Raw genomic sequence first — 21,830 nt, 5'->3', positions numbered from 1 at the left:
TGCCATGTGGGTTCCCAGAGCACACGAGGCACCCACAAATGCACCACCAATCACCAGGGAAAGCTAACCCCTGGAAGCGCCTTTATTCAGCAGTGTTTCTTCAGCAGGCCCTCGCCATATTCCTGCTTGGAGTTACAAAATTATACAAAATGTATTCACATTCCTTAGCATCATGAACAAGAAGATGCTGGACTCTGAGTGGCACTGGTGTGTAAAAACACTATTTCGTAATGTGGATGTTGGGATAGATAAAATCCTTCTTTGTATAAAATAATGACCCAATGCTCATTTGCGAAGCAGCACTCAGCTCTCTGCCACAATGGGGCTGTTATTTGAATGGGGATCTATGGGATGAGAAACAGAAAGGGGCAGGCAAAAGGCTCATAGGGCCCATAACAATATATGGTCTATTTTATATGCTTTTACTTAGATTGTGCTATTCCTGAAACAGGGACCAGCTGGGATCTGACTGGGTTTCCTTGGGGAGTGAAACGATATTTAACTGTTACGGTAATATGACACCTCTTGAGTGGGTTGTCATCAGCACAGATTGAAGGATGGGGTGGGGAGATTGAACTGGAAGAGAAGGGAGATTGCCTTTGCATTCAGTCACTTAAAGAGATTCTTAGGCTTGGATAATTCCACTCTTGTAGGTGCAAATGAGGACTCTGCCTTTTTATGAAAGCACTTTGGCATTTTGAGATCTTGACAAAAAGGCTGTCCTTGTTTCCCATCTTCTAAAATCATCCATTGCAAATTACCCCCACCCTGCCCTGGCCACCGCTGAGCCCTTTTTTCAAGCCAAAAGGAAGCTGTATGTGCAGCAGCTAAATGCAGAAGGCTTTAAAGAAAGCCGGACTGTTGGAAAAACAACAACACCCCAAACCATTTACCGCAGCACCAAGGTCTTCTAATCTCTGGGCTGCTCCATTTGTTAATACAATTTTCCAGAAGGCGAGATTTAAATCAGACCTTCTCTGGCTGGCGCCTGTACATTTATTGCCTGCTTGGCTCGCTCCTTCCTCACTGGCAATATATATGTGGATGTATGCTTATGGATCGCCCATGATTTCCCCTTGCAGTCATTTGTCAGGCAGCATATGGCATTTTGAAATGGCAGACGGGCAGAGGGATGACTGAAGTCGTATAGATAAACCTTTATAGGACAGAACTTGAAAATCACTCTCACAGGCTGCAATCCTAGACATACTTATATTGGGAGTAAGTCTCATTGAACTCGGTGGGATTTACTTCTGAGTAGGTGTGGACAGGATTGTGCCACAATGTTCCAGATAGTGGTGATGGGCCTAACTATTTGGCCTCCTTGTCACTTTTGATTTTCTGTTTATTTCTAAATGAAAGACGGCTGCACTCCATACCACCCAGAGACTACGTCTGTCTCCTGATTTGGGAACATGCCCTAGGAAATGTTGGGGAATTAGGATCTCCCTTTAGCATTCATCCTCAGCAAATACTGGTTTGTATGTGCTAAATGTTACATTTCTAAGGTGTGCCATATTGAGCAATTTGTGACAGTGGCCTACTTTACAGGGTTGCTGTAAAGATTGCTGAGGCCATGATGGTGAACCACTTCGAAATTCCAGAAGGTGCTATAAAAATCCTAATTGTCATTATTATAATACAGCTGACAGTAAATATGTGGTAATCTTTCATTTCTTTGAATCTGATGTTGATTCTGTCAACCAGCCTTAGCAACCCAGTTGCTCAAAATAAAAGATGTCCAACCATTCAGAACATGTTCATTAGAAGCCACAAAATACTGGATATGACAGAACTGGTTGAGGGAAATGTGCATCATTACCAGAAAGCTAGTATCACAAGTGTCTTGTTTTATCATCCATATTTGGTTTAATAGCTTGTTTGCTTCAAAGTTTGCAATAACTGAATGAAAGTAGCCAACATTTCTGCCAGTTATACTTTTTGGGGTGTGTGTGTGAAATTTAGCTATTTTTAAAAATTGCCCTAGTCCAGTTCCTTCTATTCCTCTGCTCCTTTCACTAGGAAAGCATTTTGTTCTTGTTCAGTCATTCAGTCATGTCCGACTCTTCGTGACCCCACGGACCATAGCACGCCAGGCCTTCCTGTCCTGCGCTCTCTCCCGGAGTGGGCTCAAGTCCATATTCATTGCATTGGTGATGCTATCTAGCCATCCCATCCTCTGCCTCCCCTTCTCCTTTTGCCTTCAATCTTTCCCAGCATCAGGATCTTTTCCAGGGAGTTTTCTCTTCGCATTAGGTGGCCAAAATATTTGAGCTCCAGCTTCAGTATCTTCCAATGAGCAGTCAGGGTTGATTTCCTTTAGGATTGACTGATTTGACCTTGCAGTCCAGGGGACTCGTAAGAGTCTTCTCCAGCACCGCAGTTCGACAGCATCGATTCTTCAGCGCTCAGCCTTCCTTATAGTCCAGCTCTCACAGCCATACGTTGCTACTGGGAAAACCATAGCTTTGATTAGACGGACCTTTGTCGGCAAGGTGATGTCTCTGCTTCTTACTATGCTGTCTAGGTTTGCCATAGCTTTCCTCCCAAGGAGCAAGGAAGTGTCTTTTAATTTCATGGCTACAATCACTGTCTGCGGTGATCTTGGAGCCCAAGAAAATAAAATCTGTCACTGCTTCCATTTCTTTCCCTTCTATATGCCAGGAAGTGATGGGGCCAGATGCCATGATCTTCGTTTTTTTAATGTTGAGTTTCAAACCAGCTTTTGCACTCTCCTCTTTCACCCTCAACAAGAGGCTCTTGAGATCCTCTTCGCTTTCTGCCATTAGGGTGGTATCGTCTGTGTATCTGAAGTTGCTGATAATTCTCCCAGCAATCTTAATTCCGACCTGTGATTCATCCAACTCGGCGTTTCTCATGAAACTCAGATGTACTTGCATATAAATTAAATAAGCAGGGCGACAATATACAGCCTTGTTGTACTCCTTTCCCAATTTTGTACCAATCGGTTGTTCCATGTCTGGTTCTTACTGTTGCTTCTTGACCCTCGTACAGGTTTCTCAGGAGACAGGTAAGGTGGTCTGGTATTCCCCTCTCTTTAAGAATTTGCCACAGGTTGTTGTGATCCACACAATCAAAGGCTTTAGCATAGTCAATGAAGCAGAAATAGAAGTTTTTCTGGAATTTTCTTGCTTTCTCCATGATCCAGCGAATGTTGGCAATTTGATCTCTAGTTCCTCTGCCTCTTCGAAACCCAGCTTGTACTTCCGGTAGTTCTCGGTTCACATACTGCTGAAGTCTAGCTTGTAGGAGTTTGAGCATAACCTTGCTGGCATGTGAAATGAGCGTAATTGCACGGTAGTTTGAACACTCTTTGGCGTTGCCCTTCTTTGGAATTGGAATGTAAACTGACCTTTTCCAGTCTTGTGGCCATTGTTGAGTGTTCCAAATTTGTTGGCATATTGAGTGCAGCACTTTAATAGCATCATCTTTAGGATTTTAAATAGCTCAGCTGGAATACTGTCATCTCCGCTAGCTTTGTTGTTAGTAATGCTTCCTAAGGCCCACTTGACTTCACTCTCTAGGATGTCCGGCTCAAGTTCAGTGACCGCGCTATCAGGGACGTTAAGATCTTTCCTGTATAGTTCTTCTGTGTATTCTTTCCACCTCTTCTTAATCTCATCTGCTTCTGTTAGGTCCCTGCCTCCTTTGTCCTTTATCATGCCCGTCTTTGCACAAAACGTTCCCTTGAGATCTCCGATTTTCTTGAAGAGATCTCTAGTCTTTCCCATTCTGTTGTTTTCCTCGATTTCTTTGCATTGTTCATTTAAGAAAGCCTTCTTGTCTCTCCTTGCTATTCTCTGGAAATCTGCATTCAGTTGGGTATATCTTCCCCTTTCTCCCTTGCTTTTCGCTTCCCTTCTTTCCTCAGCTACTTGTAAAGCCTCATCAGACAGCCACTTGGCTTTCTTGCATTTCTTTTTCTTTGGGATGGATTGAGTTGTTGCCTCCTGAACAATGTTACGGACCTCCGTCCATAGTTCCTCAGGCACTCTGTCTATCAGGTCTAATCCCTTAAATCTATTCCTCACCTCCACTGTATATTCATAAGGGATATGATTGAGATCATACCTGAATGGTTTAGTGGTTTTCCCTTCATTCTTCAATTTAAGCCGAAATTTTGCAACAAGAAGCTCATGATCTGAGCCACAGTCAGCTCCAGGTCTTGTTTTGACTGACTGTTTAGAGCTTCTCCATCTTTGGCTGCAAAGGACATAATCAATCTGATTTCGATATTGACCATCTGGTGATGTGCATGTGTAGAGTCGCCTCTTGTGCTGTTGGAAAAGAGTGTTTGCTATGATCAGCGTGTTCTGGCAAAACTCTATTAGCCTTTGTCCTGCTTCATTTTGTACACCAAGGCCATGCTTGCCTGTTATCCCGGTGATTTCTTGACTTCCTGCTTTAGCATTCCAATCTCCTATGATGAAGAGGACATCTTTTTTTGGTGTTAGTTCTTGAAGGTGTTGTAGGTCGTCATAGAACCAATCAACCTCAGCTTCTTCGGCCTCAGTGGTTGGGGCATAGACTTGAATTACTGTGATGTTGAATGGTTTGCCTTCGATTCGTACTGAGATCATTCTGTCATTTTTGAGATTGTACCCCAGTACTGCTTTTTCCACCCTTTTGTTGACTACGAGTGCTACTCCATTTCTTCTAAGGGATTCTTGCCCACAGTAGTAGATATGATAGTCACCTGAATTAAATTCGCCCATACTTGTCCATTTTAGTTCTCTGTTTCCCAAGATGTCGATGTTCAATCTTGCCATCTCATGTTTGACCTCCTCCAGCTTACCTTGATTCATTGATCTTACATTCCAGGTTCCTAAACAATATTGTTCTTTACAGCATCGGATTTTCTTTTCACCACCAGACACATCCACAGCTGAGTGTCCTTTCGGCTTTGGCCCAGCCGCTTCACTCTTTCTGGCACTACTTGGAAATACCCTCTGCTCTTCCCCAGTAGTATATTGGACACCTTCCAACCTGAGGGGCTCATCTTCCGGCGTCATCTCTTTTAGCCTTGTGATACATTCCATGGGGTTTTCATGGCAAGAATACTGGAGTGGGTTGCCATTTCCTTCTCCAGTGGACCACATTTTGTCAGAACTCTCCGCCATGACCAGTCTGTCTTGGGTGGCCCTGCACGGCATAGGTTATGGCTTCACTGAGTTACCCTTTGCCACAACAAGGCAGTGATCCATGAAGGGGAGGAAAGCATTTAATTACCCTTAAAAGCATCACTGGCAGATGTTTCTCTACTATCTTTCTGCTCTTGTTTGTTTTTTAAAGCATCCTTGGCAATTTTCATCAAAGACAGCATGTTTGCTGCAGCCTGTTCCTCAAGAACCCCGCATCAGTGATAGGGAAAAGGAATTAATCTAACCCTTCAAGTTCCAGCTGTCACCCTAGTTGTGGAGCCAATCTTCCTATTTTGCATAGGAGACAAATGAATGTCATACTTAGCATCTCTTCTGAACAATATTTTTATTATGTTTAGTGTTCTCTATACAAAAAAAAATCAGCTTTTTTTTAAAAAAAAAACAGTGATTCAGAAACATTTCTGAATATTTTGGCCTTTTTCAGATCGCTCATGCAGTCCATATATTAAACACTTCTCCATAGTGTGTAAATCTATTCAATGTAATTCATTCTTTACAGCTTCAGATATGCATTCATATATTGGAAAGCAGATTAACACAATATTTCCTGTCTTTTCTTTTCTTTTTAAAAAAGAAGGCAAATAAATACGTAGACTGTATTAGACCAATGGGGGAGGCTTTAGGGGAATAGGGTGTGTGTGAACATCTGTAAACTAAAAACAAATAAACGAAAAGGAGTCCAATAATTTAAAGGTGGTAAGTGTTTGAGACCTCCATAGGTCTCTGCAAAGACCTGTGCAAAGGGAGACCTGCAAAGAGAGGTCTCTCAGGCTCTTGTAAGTTCAGTGTGAGAGGGCCCAAGACTATCTTCTAATATCACAATTGAAGTATGATAGTTACTTGAAAGGGACAGATCAAGAGATTGGCACTCCTGGGTTAAATGGAGAGCTAAATGGCATTCTGATTTCCTTACTATCAGAAAAGCCTTGCTGGCTGTTACCATTAAGATGAACTGCGATGTGTAAAAGAAAATTGATTTCACTTTTTATTACTATTATTATTGCTTAGCTGAAAACTTTTGACACTAGTATAGAATTAAGCTTGGTGCAGTGCATGTTTCCTTTACAGGTTGAAGTCACTATTTTGCTTGGACTCACCTTTCACATTCTCTGCATTCCAGGAATGTCTTTCCTGCAGCTGCTAGTTCGGGGGTGGGGGGAGAGAAGGTCACAGTATGTCATATGAGTCAGGTAAGTAAACAAGAGGTTGAACCCTAATGGAAATAAGTAATGACTGGCACTCCCTAGGATATTTCCGACAGGTAGTGGGGCTGCATCTCGTTTAGACACATGAATCCAGGTAATTACAGGCAGATCGATAGCTGGCGGTCAGGCCTCTACTTTGCTAGTTGACCTGTGGGTTACTTCTACAGGGTGGAAATTGAGTGGAAGGAAAGACAATGTCAAGATGGACCTTGATTGTTTTCTTTTGCTGGTTGTTTCATTGTGGCGTGAACTGCCTTTGCAGGCTTCAGTCATCTGTATTGCCCTACCAACAAAGAATTGTCGCCTGCAAAGATAATTAGCCAATAATTATAGCATCGCTGGCACATAAGGCAGAGTCTGTCTCTTCTGTACTCTAATATTCCGCAGAAGGTAATGGAATTCATTTCCCATCTGGTGCCACACACATCCAATGCTGTCAGAACTTTCATTCCTGCTAGTTTGAGCCATGGAGATGGCCTTATCTTTGGATTTGCTGGCTTAATTTAACAATGATGAAGCGAGGTGACTGATTATATATGATGTGCCCCCGGAACATGGGGAATTTGCGTACATGAGACATGGGTCAGGTCTGTCATGTTAAAAATGGAATTAAACAGATTATATCTTTTCAAGACAAGACATGAGCAAGCAGTAAGGCAACCATCATGCTTCTGTGAGTTGATGTTTCAGTCACTTCTGGAGTCATAAACAGGAAAGCTTTGGAAAGTTAGGCAATTCAGAATGGCAGCCTGTCTTGTCACCACATCTGGTACATGCAGAGCATGAGTATAAATGAGCAGGTTCCACATCTGTGCCACACATAAGTTGACAGGGTGGTGCATGGAGAGAGCTCTTCCATTCCCCCTCACCTCCATGCAGTATGTATTAGAAGAACCTCAGGAGCCTTTGTAGGTGGGGGATTTTGTCGGTGGGTCAGAGCTGTGATGCATGAACCAGAAGTGGTGGCCTGCTTCTCTGGTTGTGTTGCTTACTCTGCCCACACAGTTCTTAAGTCTAAGCAGCCGGAGCAATTTAGTGAAGATTTATTCATATTGCTAGTCCCATAGATAGGGGTAAATGCTCAAACTATATTTAAAGAAAATTCCATAGGAAAATGCTTCTCCACCAGCACCATAGATCTCATTCTTTAGAGTTCTCTATATCACTTTAGATCAGCCTTCCCCAAGCTGGTACCTTCCAGATGTCTTAGACTGCAACTCCCATAATTCCCAGCCAGCATGGCCATTGCAGTCCAACACATCTGGAGGGCAGTAGCTTGGGGAAGGCTGCTTTATCCCATATAATCAACCACGTCTTCAGATATAGTAAATCACCAAACTGGCACCATCATCACTGAAACACCCAATGGTATTTTAGACATGTGTTTCACCTCCAACCTAACGAAGTCTGTCACATCCCTCTCAGATATTTCTCCCATCCAAGTACTAACCACTTCTGACCCCATTAGCTTCCAGGCTCAGTTGACATCAAGTGCATTCACGATGGCATGGTCACATGCCTCTGAAAGTTTGACCCCACGTAATGTCTGTCATAGACTCTGCATTGTGTCTAGTTTCATATTAGTATTCTTAACAATGGTTTTAGACATTGTGTCTTATTGTAACACATTTCTGTTGTTGGAAATGACCTCAAATGTTGCATGTGAGACAGAATGTAAATCTGTTCAATAAAATAAATACCATCAAGTCTACTTATAGCTGCCAGCTCTCCTAATGTATCAGTGCTAGTCTCCGTTCATGCCCCACTTTGCCCATTGCTTGGTTCCCACAATATCCAACACCAGTAAGAGCCGTTCCAGATGATTCCCCCCATCCCCTTTGAACATATAAATGCAGTTGCTATTCACATGCTATGTGGGTCCCTGATGGTTTTCTTTAAGGTATGTGTACAAGAGTACTGCATTTTCTCGGTGCGCAAATGGAGCTCTGGGAAATGTGATTTTCCTTCTAGGTAGCATGCCATTTGCCATTGTGAGTGCTGTGTGGGAATGTGGTTGTGCAAGTGTCATGAATACAAATTGGGGCAGTGGTGTTGAACTTCTTTCAACCCAAGGGCCAAATTTCATTTTGGAGAAGCTCTCAGGGGCTGCATTCCAGTGGTGGGCAGCACCGAAGGCAAGGGGCAGGGCCAGAATACCAAAAATGCCAGCACATTTTTGCTTAATGCTCTTACTGCCAGGTACGAAGCCTTAAGAGAGCCAATCCAACCTTTTAGAAGGGGGGAAAACTGCACAAAAGCCACGAAACCACCAAACAATCAGTGGTTGGGAGAAAGGGAGTGGGGCCTTCTGGAAACCCCGGAGGGCTGGATGGAGCCCCAAGAGTGCTGGATTTGGGCCCTGGGCATGAGGTTCTGCACCCATAATCTAAAAGTAGGATCTGTTGTGTTCAATGAAGCTTACTGCCAAGTGAGTGTGCTTAAGATTGCAGCTAAACAGTTTACTTGGGACAGCTCAGATTTAGTTTAATGCAAGGGGTCCCGTAGAGTACAGGAAGGGATGAGTTGCTTACTGACAGTTAAATGACTCTTCAGGGAAGCAAGCTATTGCATTGATTTAGCATTTGAGAGAGCGCCTAAGCAGCTCTTACAGAAAGGAATACCCTTCTCTAAGTTTTTCATGGCTGCTGGAGAAACGTCTCACCAAGTGTTCCTGGTTTGTATTTCTATTAGGTTATATAGGGCTTTAATCAAAAGATATGCATTTTTTGAACTTAGCTCTCACCCTTTCAGCACAAATCCATTCCCAAGGCAACTCCACTGACTATAATGGCAAACAATAACATATTTTGTCTCATAAAGTAGACATTTCCTTTCTGCTGTATTACAAAGCAAATAACATGGTGATAGAGAAGGCTGTGCTAACCCTCTCTGATGAAATTGAAAAATTGTCTTCTTAAACACAGAGCCATCTAGTCTTTTTTTAAAAAAATAAAATAAATAAGAACAGATATTTTCCTACCCTTTATTAAATTTCCGCAATGCATCTTTAAATCCACTAAAAGTCAACCTCACACCCCTATTACCAACCTTCTTCAAACAGATGATATGAGGGAGGCTTACGAGGAAAACACATGCACACGCACACATGTCTAGCACACAGAATGGGATTGTAGGCACTGCTAGGTACATATGAGAGCCTAAAAATACTTATTTTCAAAACGTTCCACATATGTGACTAAGTGTGCCTGGTTTTCTCTTGTGACTCAGTGAGAGGCCAAAGTCAGCTAGTTCTGTCTTTCAGCAAGAATGTTCACTTAAGTCTAGGGACAGAAGCCTCTACACATAATGCTGAAGTTTTCTAGGTTCTGTTAGTCTCTATTGTGAATTGGATTGGAAAGGATACGTACAGAGTTTGGGAGGTGTCACTTTCAAAGGCGAGACCCGACTAAAATTCAAATGCATTCAGGATGAGCTATCCTTAACTGGGCACTGTTTGAATTTTGACACAGTGTGTTGTCAGTGTTAGAGCACATACTTTACATGCAAAAGGTCCCAGGTTCGATCCCTGTCATCTCTAGGTAGGGCTGGGAAAGACTCCTGCCTGAAACCTTGGAGAACTGCAGCCAGTCAATATAGACAATTCTGACCTAGATGGACCAAAGGGCAGACTCGGTATAAGGCAGCTTTGTATGATCTTATGTCAAATAGTGGCTTTCCTTCCAATACAACAATTCAGTTAGCATCTGTCATTGAATTCTATACTACATGAACCCATTGAAGGTAGGGGCTTCCTTTAATCCTAGATAGTAAAAATGACATCTTGCTCAAAGGCAAAAAGTGGACAAATCCACCATGGAGGGTGATGGTTGCTTGAAGCAAATAAGCATGCAAACCCTTGAGGCCAGGAGATGTATTCATCACAGCAATCTATTATAACAGCTTGTCTTTCCTCAAGGAAAAAGAAGTATGTCTTCACACAGCGCAAAGTCGACTATGGAATTTGCTACAAGATGCAGTGATGGCCACCAACTTGGATGGCCCTAAAAGGGGGTTGGACAATTCCTGGAGGAAAAGGCTATCAATGGCTACTAGTCCTGATGGCTATGTGCTACCTCCAGTACCAGAGGCAGTGAACCTATGTACACCAGTTGCTGGGGAACATGGGTGGGAGGGTGCCGTTGTGCTCTTGACCTGCTTGTGGGTTCCTGGCCAACAGCTGGTTGGCCACTGTGTGAACAGAATGCTGGAGTAGATGAACTCTTGCTCTGATCCAGCATGGCTCTTCTTATGTTCTTATGTCTTGGTTCAGGTTGGGATATCCAACTCAGTGATCCCAACTCAGTGTTTGGAACAAAACCCTATCCCAGGGGTGCAGAACTTCTTTCAACCCAAGGGATGGATTCCTTTTCGGAGAAGCTGTCAAGGGCTTCATGCCAGTGGGGTGGGGGTGGGGCTGAAGGCAAAAGGTGTGGGCCCAAAAATACCAACATATTTCAGCTTCAAGTTCTTACTGCCTGTGACTAAGCCTTTTACATAAGACACTAAACCTCTTGTCTGGACTATTCCCTTGAATGGGGTCCTTGTAGCAAAACTGCCTTTAAAGCAATCCAGTTTGAGAGTTTAGCCACATCATTTGTATGTCCATTTTAGCACGATCCTGAAACAGATCTTTTGACATTCTTAACATTACTTTATAGCTGCCTGTGAAACTGACTATAGGAGTCAAAACTGCTCTCTGTTTTAAATACCTTTGGCTTCAAAAGTGCACGGAATGAAGAGAATACATACTGCATTGCACTAAATACTGTATATTACAAAACTCTACCTTCTACAACGATCCATGCTTTCTCATCTGGCCAAGCTGTGGAAGCCACCTTATTTGCACTGCATGGACAGATTACACCAGGGGCTTAATCTATGGGTAAGTATTCATAGTTTATTAAGCTTCAGGGAAAGCATGAAGCTGTTTAAGGCATATATGGAAGAACAGTGTCACAACAGAATCTGTATCTGAGGAAAACAGGGTTACCGCGTGTTAGCAAATTAGCTTGACTCAAGTGCCTTTGATGTGTAACTACCATGATAGTGTGTGTTCCATGCTGCTGCTTATTTAGTACTGGAGAGGCTTCCTTTTGGCTAATTGACCAAAGGGGAGCAGGCAATAAGAGGTGTATGTGCTGGAAAGTGGCTTTTACCTTGAAAACCAGAAAATGTAGCCCTGACTGATATGCAAATGATGGGAACAATAGAAAGATGGATCAGTTCGGGTTGATTCTGAGTGCATTTGTACTTTTTCATCAAACACTTAGGGACAGGGAATCCCTGAACTTTTCAAAGAAGTAGCTGGCAGTTTCAATGCCAGGTTAGTTTCTTCTTAGTAGGTACCATCTTTTTTCAATTAGCAGTAGAAAAGCATCAGCTGGTTGCTTTTCCTTGATCACCCTTCCCTCCTTTCCTGCTACATGCAGGTTTCTTGGATGGTAGTTAACACCGTGTGTGTGCATAGGGAAGCATGACTGCTTTCAGCAAGAATGAGCAACACTCCTTCCCCCCAATAATTATCCAGGAAAAACAACAACCCAATTCCGTTTTCCTATTCTGGATTGGCAGAAAGATGCAACTGTTTCCATTAAACTCTTTCTTTGAGGAAAGATACTAAATAGCATGGGTAGAGTGAAACTTTGCATTGTCACTTGTGGCAGACCCAGTACTTGAAGTATAGCACTAATAAAGATCTGAGATAATTTTGGTCAATGCAACAACCTCCCCTCCCCTTCCCCCATCCATATAGCTTTGACACTGAAGCCTAATACTGTACCATTCATCTTGCAGGAAGGAGCATCACACACCTTGCTTTGTGAGGACTATAAGCAAGGACCTGGCTACAATGATCTCTAACAGAAATGAATAATCAGAAAGGTTCCTGTTTATAAAACAGCTTTTCATTTGTACCAAGAGCCAGTTTTGCAATGTGGTTTCATGCTGCTTTCAGCGTGGGAGGTTCCATTATACTCTCACCCAACCCCTCACTTCAGATTTTCCCCATGTTTGGGCATTTCTTTCTTTCTTTTTTTCTGAGGACAACTTCGAATCCTTAAAAGAAAGAAAAACACACCCCAGAAATTCATCCGTGTACATTATTAATGAAAGGAATTGCATTATCTCACAAATTAGACATCGGGCGGTGGGGGGGTATAGAGGGGTGTTTATTTCAGTCCAAGTTCTGAAGCCTGGGGCGTAGAATCTGTGCATCCTGCTCTTCTATTGGTCTCTTGTGGGATAGCTCAGGTTTCAGCTGCAGTATGTTCACTTCAGCAGCCTGTGCATCTATGCCATTTGCTTTGTTTGCTAAAGAGATGATGACACTGGTGACCACCTGGTCAGGTTTGTGTTTGGTCATTGTTGTCCAGTCCTACTCTGGTTGCAATCTGTTGTTGATGGTGACTTTGCCAACCCACACCGACTACGTTTCTTTTTGCAGCCACTCTGTTATGCCAGGGAGTAGATAGCATTAACTGGCGATGTGGCTTCCGAGCTCTCATTGCCTTCTGTCTCATCTTTGTCCTTCTTGACTGTGTACTGTCCAATAAAGGAGCCGTCCTCATTGAACTGCCCTTCACCTCCTTCGCCATAGTCCACCAAGCTGTCGTCACTTTCTTGCTGCTTTATCGTGCCATCTAACGAGGTCTGACTGCCCTGCAGTGGCTTGTTGTCTTCGTCACTAGTATCAAAAGAGGGGGGGGGGAGTGCCATCAGAAATGGGGAAGGTGTGGTTTTAAAGGAACAGTATAACCTTAAACTGGTGAAAAGAGTGGTCCAGATGACTGTCCTCAAAAGAGGCAACAAGAGTGCAGGACGTTCTGTGGAACGTGACCGCAAATGGCTCATTGCAAATTACCTGATGAGATCTTTGCAGATGCAGTAACTGCCTGGAAATATTTCAGTCTAAAGGGGAACTTTTCCCCAGAAAACTAAATGAATTTGGAAGGAACAGGCCACCAAGCAGTATAATGGTAGAAACCCTACTGAAATGCCACAACTGTAGAATGACTAAGGGTACAGCCCTAATGAGGTGACATCTGATCTTGGAGACTTTCAAATGTCCTGCTTGGCTGCTGCTGACAGGGTGGGAGGAGTGACAGAGGTGATTTCTGCCTCTCCATCCTCCTTGTAAGGTTTTTTTTCCTCTAGCCAGGCATTTGAGCCCACCTAAAGGAGGTGCACTGGTGGGGTTGGGGTTGGAGAGGCCATAGGATTGTTCATATCCAGCCCTCTTGCCTCCTCTCCCTGCCTACTGGAACACCCCCTTTTTGATCTCTGTGAGGTTCTCTGAGGCTGATTTTGCAACCTTGAAAAGCAGATGCTGCACTTCTTTCCATGATGGCTGCAAGAGCACTGGGGAGGGGGTGAGGAAGGGACTGGATCATGTAGTCCCCCTCCCAAAGTCTTCGAAGCATCTACAGCTTCAGGAGGGGGAAGCCAAGAAATCCTATGGTCCACCACAGGATTCCTCTGCCTTACATGTAGTAGCATCATATATCATTCTGAATATTCCAGGCTCTAAGTGCCAACCTCTTCAAAGCAGCCTTTGTTGGCAAAATGTGCATTGAGGATCAATCGTCTACAAGAAAGTTGAGTGCCTCTTGTTAGATCTAACTAGGGCATAAGATATTTAAGTGCCATTTTGGGAATTTCAAATTTACTCTTACCTGTGCAACCTTTGAAAAAAGATGTGGACAAATATAAAATGGCACCTTTACACTTAACTGGATGCTTCCATGCTCTTTTTATAGGCAGGATTTTTGATGTGCAAACAGATAACCCCCATGGGTAGTACTACTTGTTTTCTCTTTGCAATCTTGATGTCAGCCTAAAGATGTTTGGCACTCATGAGCAAGCTTCTGCAGAGTTTGTGAGGCTGGCTTACTGATACCAGGGCTTTAAAAAACCTGATTTATTTATTTATTTGTAATTCTGCTCAATATAATAAAATCTCTAAGTGGTTCAGTGATGAGGGTAACTTCATGGAGAATAGGTCCTATCAATGGTTATGAGCCATAATGAAACTTCCATGTTCAGAGGCAGCATCCCTGTCCCATAGAGGTGGGGAATCTGTGACAACCATGCTGTTGGAATCCAACTCCCATCAGCTCCAGCTAACATAGCCAATAATTGGGGATGATGGGAGTTGTAGTCTAAAACATATGGCGGGCCACAGGTTGCCCACCCCTGCTCTATCAGATGCAGGAAGCAAAACAGGGATGGTTATTTCCATTTTGCCCTGCTTACAAGGATGCCAGACAATGGAAACCAGTGGGAATTTTTACCATGGATGTTTCTGTGTATGTGCATGGATCTATGTGTAGGAATGAATGCCCTTGGACTTCTTCCTACTCTGTATTTTTTCGACTCTGGTCTTAGTTTTCCTTGGTCTTCTTCCTCCTCTGTGTTAAAATCACTGCAGAGGGTAATTAAAATATTATTTCTAGGAGCCTGGAACTTGGAATTTATCACCTACTGCCAGGGACCAGAAGATTCTGCAGGTCAATGGAGGGGCGGCTGTGTTTGTGGGCTTCTTTATCACCAGCCAGTCCCTGAGTCCATCTGCAAGCAACTCCCTCTGTCCCCTCCCTCTGGAGGAAAGAACCTGGAACCCAGGCTATGTCATCAATAGCCAGGGGCTGGGCAAGACAGGTATGCACCCCCCTCCCCACATATCCCTATTTTAACTGTACCATTATGTGGATTTTAATTTCAAACTGCTTTGAGAAAAATGGGATACAATACAAATAAATAGACAAAATCACCCTTCCCCTCGGCATTACTGTGAGGCTCAGCTTTTCATCCCCACATAGAACAAGATCATTTATGGTTCTGGGTTTCCTAACGTTTTTTTTAGTTCCATAGAATAGTGTTTTGCCATAACAACCATCGTGCCACATAAAATAGTCCATACAGCCAGAGAGTGGTCACTACTCGCATCTACCGAGGTTGTATAAAGAGCACAGAACAACAAGTATGGAGTACTCAAGCTGCCATCAATTCCTCCTGGTCCTGTTCAGAACATGCAAGCTGCCAAGCAGAACAGAGCCCATCAATTATGTATGGCAGCTCACCCGGGGCTCGATAAACCTCTACTTTTTGCAATCTTCCTGGAACTACAAAAACAGCACCCAGCAGGCCACTATATATGGCTAATGGGCTGTGCTCTCCATGATGGTCGTGCAGGTCATGCAGGCCGGCTATAGTTATTAATGTCTCCAATGTGGTTTTGTGGTCTCTATTTATGGCATTGGCCATCACCACCTTTCGTCATGGTGAGTCCCACACATCAGTTGCACAGTGTGTGAGAGGTGCATCTCCCTTGGATTCTTCCAAACCAATTGCTTGCTCGCTGTCAGTGGGTAGCTGTTCCAGCCCAGGTCACTTGCATCACATGGGCCCAGCACGATTTATTGTAACTTAAAGGGGAATTCTACTTTTCCTTCTGGAAGGATTTGGTGTTCAACAGTGCAAAAGTAACAGTGCATGTTACTTTTGCATGTCTAGCAAAAACGGAAAGCTCATGTTTTGCAAATATGGTTAACCTGGTGTCCAAAGACAAATGTTCGTGATCATTTCACAGCTAGTGGATTTTATAAGCAACTGAACCAGAGGCAAGAGGAGCTATCAGGCAGAAAGGTTTGCCAGTGTAAGGAGCCACAAAGCAAGAATGGCAAAACCCAGGGATGTTCATTTGAAATCCTCAATTTCCAAATTTAGGGCACAATCTTATGCATGTTCAGACAGAAAAAAGTCCCCATGCTGGATGGGGAGTACTGGGAGTTGAAGGATTTTTTTCTGTCTAAATTCCCTGATTTAGTTTGGATCAGAATGTTCCCTTTCGATTGTCTTTCCCCCATATGCATGAGGCCAGTGACGTTTTCAAGATACTCCCTGCTGGCTTTTGACCTTTCAAAGGCTACAGTCCAGAGAATCACACAGGAAACTCAGTGGAGCATTTGAGTTCCTCCCCCCCCCCCCAAGAGCAGACCCTCACGCCACATACTAGGGTGCTTTTCATAGAGGGCTGCTGCTTAAAATGCAACAGGTCAGAAATTCTGCTGGGCATGCCCAAGCTTTCAGGCACACTGAATGTAGCTCTCTGGATTGCAGGCCCAAGGTAACTTTGTTGCCTTGTTAGTTCATTAGGAAGGTGAGTATATGCAACCTTTAACACACAAATTCAATTTATTGATTTGTTAAAACAGAAATCTTGCTGCTTATTTAATGTATTAAATCAAGGAAGCCTGAGCCAAGCTGGTTTAGGGGCATCATGTTCAAGAGTTGCATATGTCAGAGTGAATATTTTGTCCATGGAAGATTTCCGGGGAACCTTCACTCTGAATGGACATAAGGTCTTCTATAACTGCTGGCTTCTTCACCATGCTTCCTTTGTTTTACTACTCAGCATGTGAAACCAGCTGCATCTTGCTTTTCAAATATCAGGGGCACATCAGACAAGTAGCTTACCCAAGAAAATGGAATTGCTCAAAACGCCAACCCAGAAGAACCCTTTTTCATGCGAGTGATCTACTCGTGATTGTGCAATGAGCCGATGGCAGTCATCGCACATATAAGAATTAGTTACAGAAAAGGGATGAAGCTGAGGCTGTGGTAATTGCACTGGTTGCGGTGAGGGCTCCGGATCTGCAGGCAGGATGCAACTCATTGGACCCCGGGTGCCCAAAATCTCAAGCTCAGGAATAACAAAGGATTCTTTAATGGTGTTAGATGCTGATGGTTGGTGGTGGAGAGGTAGGGGAGGGGGGATAAGAGAATAAGGTTGTAGTTCAGTGATGGAACTGCTGAAAGAAAAAGCTGTTGTGCAAGACTTTGGGGCAGTCCACAGTCCTACCTTTCAAGAGACCTTCATGGTCCATGTAGGAAGACAAGGTGAAAAGGTGAAGAATGGGAATAAAACAGAAAGAGAAGCAGAAAGAGCCTGATCAGAGACCAAAATGTTGAGGTATGCATTTCAGGGGACAGTACTAAAAAATAAAAACTAACATCACTGGGTGTTTCTTTTCCTGAAGGAGCTAACCACCTCCTTGTACCAAATGAAGGCAGAGCCAGAAGAACGCTTACATGCTATTATGCATACATGCCTCAAAATAAGTATATTATGGTTTCAAAAGCAAGTTATTTGCAGGTGAACAACAACAGTAAAAAGAGAGGTGTCCTCAGAGCTGAGGGGAGCCAGTAGGATAGTAGTGACTGTCAGCACAGTCGCCACCTTACTTGGCCTCCTTCAAGGACCAATGAAAGGCAGCTAAATAGCCACTAGGTTTGAGGGCCCACGTTCCATCAGGCTGTTCCAGAGATGTGAAGTAAAGCAAGCTGCTGGCAGAAAGGCTGCCTTCAGGAAAGAAAGGAATCTGGTCTCCACTTAGCATTGGCTGAAAATGCGGGGAGGGTACTTTGAAAATGGGTTGTGGGGAGAGGGGTGGTCCTAAGTAGAGATATCCATTGCGTGGAAATCCAGCTCTTTTGGGGCTCAACAGACTTCCACTGCCCACCTAACTCACCTTGCAGTTGTGAGCCAAGCTGCGGATTTTCCCCAAACTCCAGGGACTTTTCCCATATTTGTTTTGGGTGTCAGCTGCAATTTGCGCAAATAGAGCTTTGCATAAATTGTGGCCGGAATTTGCGCAGCTTTGCATAATTTGCGCAAATTACTCAAATTATGGCTGTAATTTGTGCAAATAAACCACGGAAAATCTGCTAACTAGCCCGATTTGCTGCAAAGCGAGTTGGGCCAGTTAGTAGAAAATGGAACGAAAGCTGGGGGAGGGGGCGAGCTGATGAAAACTTCTAGAGCTCCACCCCACAACCGTTTCCTCCCATATCCCTACTCCTAAGTAGTGATGGGGGGATGAGTGATTTTCAAGTACATTGACACTCTCCTTTCCCCACCCTGATGATTGTCCTGCCTCATTCTCACTCAGGAATGTGAGCACGTGTTTTTTTTTTTCATGAGCATAGGTGTGTGGGGTTTTTTCCGAAGAGGAAAAAAACACACTTTTCCAAGCACGCACCCACACACACTCTGATTAAACATACACACTGATTAAAGCATGAAAATGTGTCCTTTTTGAAAAATGCACATTTTACCGTGTGCGTTTTTAATACAAGGATATATTTTGCGAACATGATCACAAGCTCGAGAATGTGTGAGCTTTTTCCGAAAATTGTGATCATGTTCGTGCTCATGTTCAGGGTTGCGAATAGGTCATTTCTGTCAGTTTTTTGAGCATCAATGAAATTTTTGTACATCTCTGTTTCTAAGGTATGTTTCCCCCATGTAGAGATTGTACTGGATGTATGGATTGCAAGTGTGCTCTGGGAAGCAAGTAGATATGTTTTGAAAGGAGTGTACTAAAGGGGAAAAATACACATTACAAGGGGCACACAGAGATTTGCCTACATATAGAGGAAAAAGGGGTGGAACAGGCAAGAAGTGCATTATGGAATGCATTCTTAGGGGCTGTTCAAAGAGTTTTGAGGCATCACCCTGGAAAAATATGGGGCTGATTAGTCACTGTTAAGAGCAGGAACCCTGCTTATCAAATAGTTGATACTTCTGAGTTCAGAAAATCAGCCTAGCAAAATTCCACCTCCAGAGTATTTGTAGGCATCACAAAATGGTCACAAAAAAAGGGTCTGATGAAGAAGCACTACCTGGGTCCATGTGAACCCACTTGCCAGCAGTCAGGGAGCAAAAGAGGTTGGGTGTAAGCAAGTGCTCCTAGCTTTTAATAAGCAATTGCCAATTCCGTCCACTCATTATTGCTGAGTTTTATAGAGGGAACTCTGGTTCTGCATGTCCTGAAATCAGCACTACTGAACTTCAGGTACCTGTGTTAGGCTGATTTGGAGCCCAGAAATGATATCTAAAAACATGGAGTGGACGGAAGAGGGAGCAGGTGAACCAGAACAGTGGGCCTAGAATTTTAATAGTCTCGTTCTGACTTGTTTCCCTGCTTGTGTGTGCGCTGTCTCTCTCTCTCAGCTGGTACAGTAAGGCATGATTACTGGAACAGAATGCTTTTTAAGGATAAGGGCTTCCAAACCTCTTAGCTTAGGCTTTGCACAAGGAGACCATTATTCTGGCAGCAGAGTAGAAAGAAGTGGCAGTATCTCTTAATTGGAGTCTGCAGCAATTGGAACGCTGCATGCACAGGGCACTAAGGATGTGATGGGAGTGCATCAGACATGCTTCTATGAAGGCAGGAAGACAACCAATAAAGAAAGGATGTCATCTCAGATTCTGTCCACCTTTCAAGCGCTGATATTCACTTCCTCTGGCCTAACATCTCAATAGTTGTGAATCTGAATCTGCCAGCCACACTTCTGTGTCAACTATTCAGGTTTGCCTTCGTTTCCCGCTGTTTACGAGATGTGTCATTTCTCTAATTCCTGGTGTTAACTTGTGCAGTAGTTGTTCAGGGGACAGGGCAGAATGTGGACACACAGAGTTTTTCAAAAGCTCAAGCTGAAGGAGCTGCTCACAGCTTTTCTACTCCTATGCTGGTAGCATACCATGCCATTCCTAAAGTATGTTTCATCTAGGGAGGCACCAATCTGTGAATTTCAGTTTCTCTGTTGTTCATTATTCTAATCTTAAATTCAGTTCGTCTTGAACTTTGAGAATTTTTTTTTAAAAGTTTGCATGAAAATTCATAAGCATTTCTGTGTACATTTCTCCTAATGCATACATTTTTTACACATTTTTGCCCAATATAAACATTTTTAAAGCAATTTTCCTCATATAATGCATTCTAATGTTGTTTTCCCCAATATATGCATTTTGGTCTGCATTTTTTTTTATTAAAGAACTCCATTACAAAATCTAGGAAAGTGTAAATTTTGAAAGATAACTGAGTTTATGTTTGGAAAGTAGTTGAAAAGTGCAAAATTAGTTGACTTTGCATTACAATGAAAACTGAACATATTTCTCCCCCATCCCTAGCTTCATCCAGCCAACTCACTGCGGTACACTAATATTCAGCTCGGGCCAGATTTCACCGTCTTGACTGGTTCTTTTATTGCTGTCAAAGCATTAATAATGAGAAAGCTTAAGCAATCATTTAAGACAAGCAGCTTTCAACTTTAGAGGGATTGGTGTCAACAACATAACACTGGCCCAACACAGAATTCTGATATGGTATGAAGGCCAAGGGGAAGAAACCGAGATGGCTCTTTTTAAAGCAGTGAACCCCAGCTCAGACAGCTAATCCATATGTGTATTTTCAAGAGTTCTCAAGCTGCTTTTTAATAAGCAATGTAGCAACATGTGCAAAGGTTTTGGTCCCATAATGCTTTGGGTGGAAAGATCAGATTTAAATTAAAAATTATGTAAACAAAACATTCAGGCTAAATTAAAGAAACCCTGTGATTTTCATCCACAGCAAAAAGGCAGCTGTCAAAGCAAGTGCCTTCAATGAAAACAGTCTACTAGAACCTCACTATTTATGTGTGTGATCGAGGAGCTTAGTATCAAAGGCCAGGTATGTAAAACATGGAATGCTTCTACAAAATGAGCATTCAGCTACAGCATCAAATGTTTTGATGGCTAGTATTTAGCGGAACTACATCCACCATTCATTTATACCATGCTGTTTTGTCCATTTGCCATATTATTATATTGTCTTTCTCTTTTTATTTGCAATCATTTACATGCCATGAATCAAGACACTTTTATTCCAGATTAATGCAGAATTCTAGACTATGCTTTTGTTCCCACAATTACATGGATTACAACTGGTGCGTCCCAAGATCTCCCATGCTTCATCTGCACTTTCGTTTACTCAATCAAGAGCATCAACGCCTGATTAAAGAGTATATTTTAACTCAACTGTTTTCAAAGTTGCGTTAATCCATGGTTTCTGTTTGGGGTGCATTAGCCTGGAGAGTTCACAATCACCAATATGGTTTAGAATAGTAATCTCACTACTTAAAGGCACTTTGGAAGAGAGGGGTGAGTGGGAAACCAATCAACTACTTTCATGAACAAGATAGTGGTTCACGTTTACAGGATAACAATTTGGAGTGTAAACAATGTCCCCTAAATGGCTATTACAGCCTTTTTAGGGAATAGCCACTATTGGAGTGACATGTTCACAGCAATTCTATCTTTAAATGTGCACAGACCTCAAATAATCTGACCATTTTACCTTTACTCATATGGGGTTGGATCCAAGCTGGCCATTCCATGAACAGAAGGGCTCCTTCTGTTCACAGAAGAGACAGATCCAGCAGACGTTCCCTACTGGAGGAAGTCAGTGGGGGGAGAGATTGTTTTTCCTGATTCCCTTCTTCTCCCTGGAGTGCCTTGCACTGCTTCTCCTGCTGCTCTGGAGGGTCCCCAACCTTCTGGAGCAGAACTTCTGTAGGCACAGGGCACTGCAGGTGGAAGAAGGGACTGGCAAAAATCACTCAG

General features: G+C 43.1%; 1 protein-coding gene and 1 long non-coding RNA gene across 2 annotated transcripts in view; one reads left to right on the top strand and one right to left on the bottom strand.

The window, feature by feature from the left end:
• The window catches only part of LOC146348484 (uncharacterized), a 43,848-nt gene that overhangs the window by 19,411 nt on the left and 2,607 nt on the right, over positions 1-21,830 (top strand). Inside the window, exons 3-4 of the long non-coding RNA XR_014790646.1 lie at positions 14,839-15,043; positions 20,800-20,898. This is a non-coding gene — a long non-coding RNA (uncharacterized LOC146348484). The remainder of the gene's footprint in view (positions 1-14,838; positions 15,044-20,799; positions 20,899-21,830) is intronic.
• The window catches only part of NFASC (neurofascin), a 222,563-nt gene continuing 211,933 nt past the window's right edge, over positions 11,201-21,830 (bottom strand). The window contains exon 35 of the mRNA XM_084853243.1: positions 11,201-13,070. Within this exon, the coding sequence (XP_084709369.1) occupies positions 12,839-13,070 (232 nt within the window). The 3' untranslated portion in view covers positions 11,201-12,838. The remainder of the gene's footprint in view (positions 13,071-21,830) is intronic.

Source organism: Heloderma suspectum, chromosome 4 (genome assembly GCF_057233095.1).
Source record: "Heloderma suspectum isolate Gila_16-S chromosome 4, 16-S_ref, whole genome shotgun sequence".
NCBI classification, from domain to species: domain Eukaryota; kingdom Metazoa; phylum Chordata; class Lepidosauria; order Squamata; family Helodermatidae; genus Heloderma; species Heloderma suspectum.
This window is presented reverse-complemented; position numbering and strand designations above follow the sequence as displayed.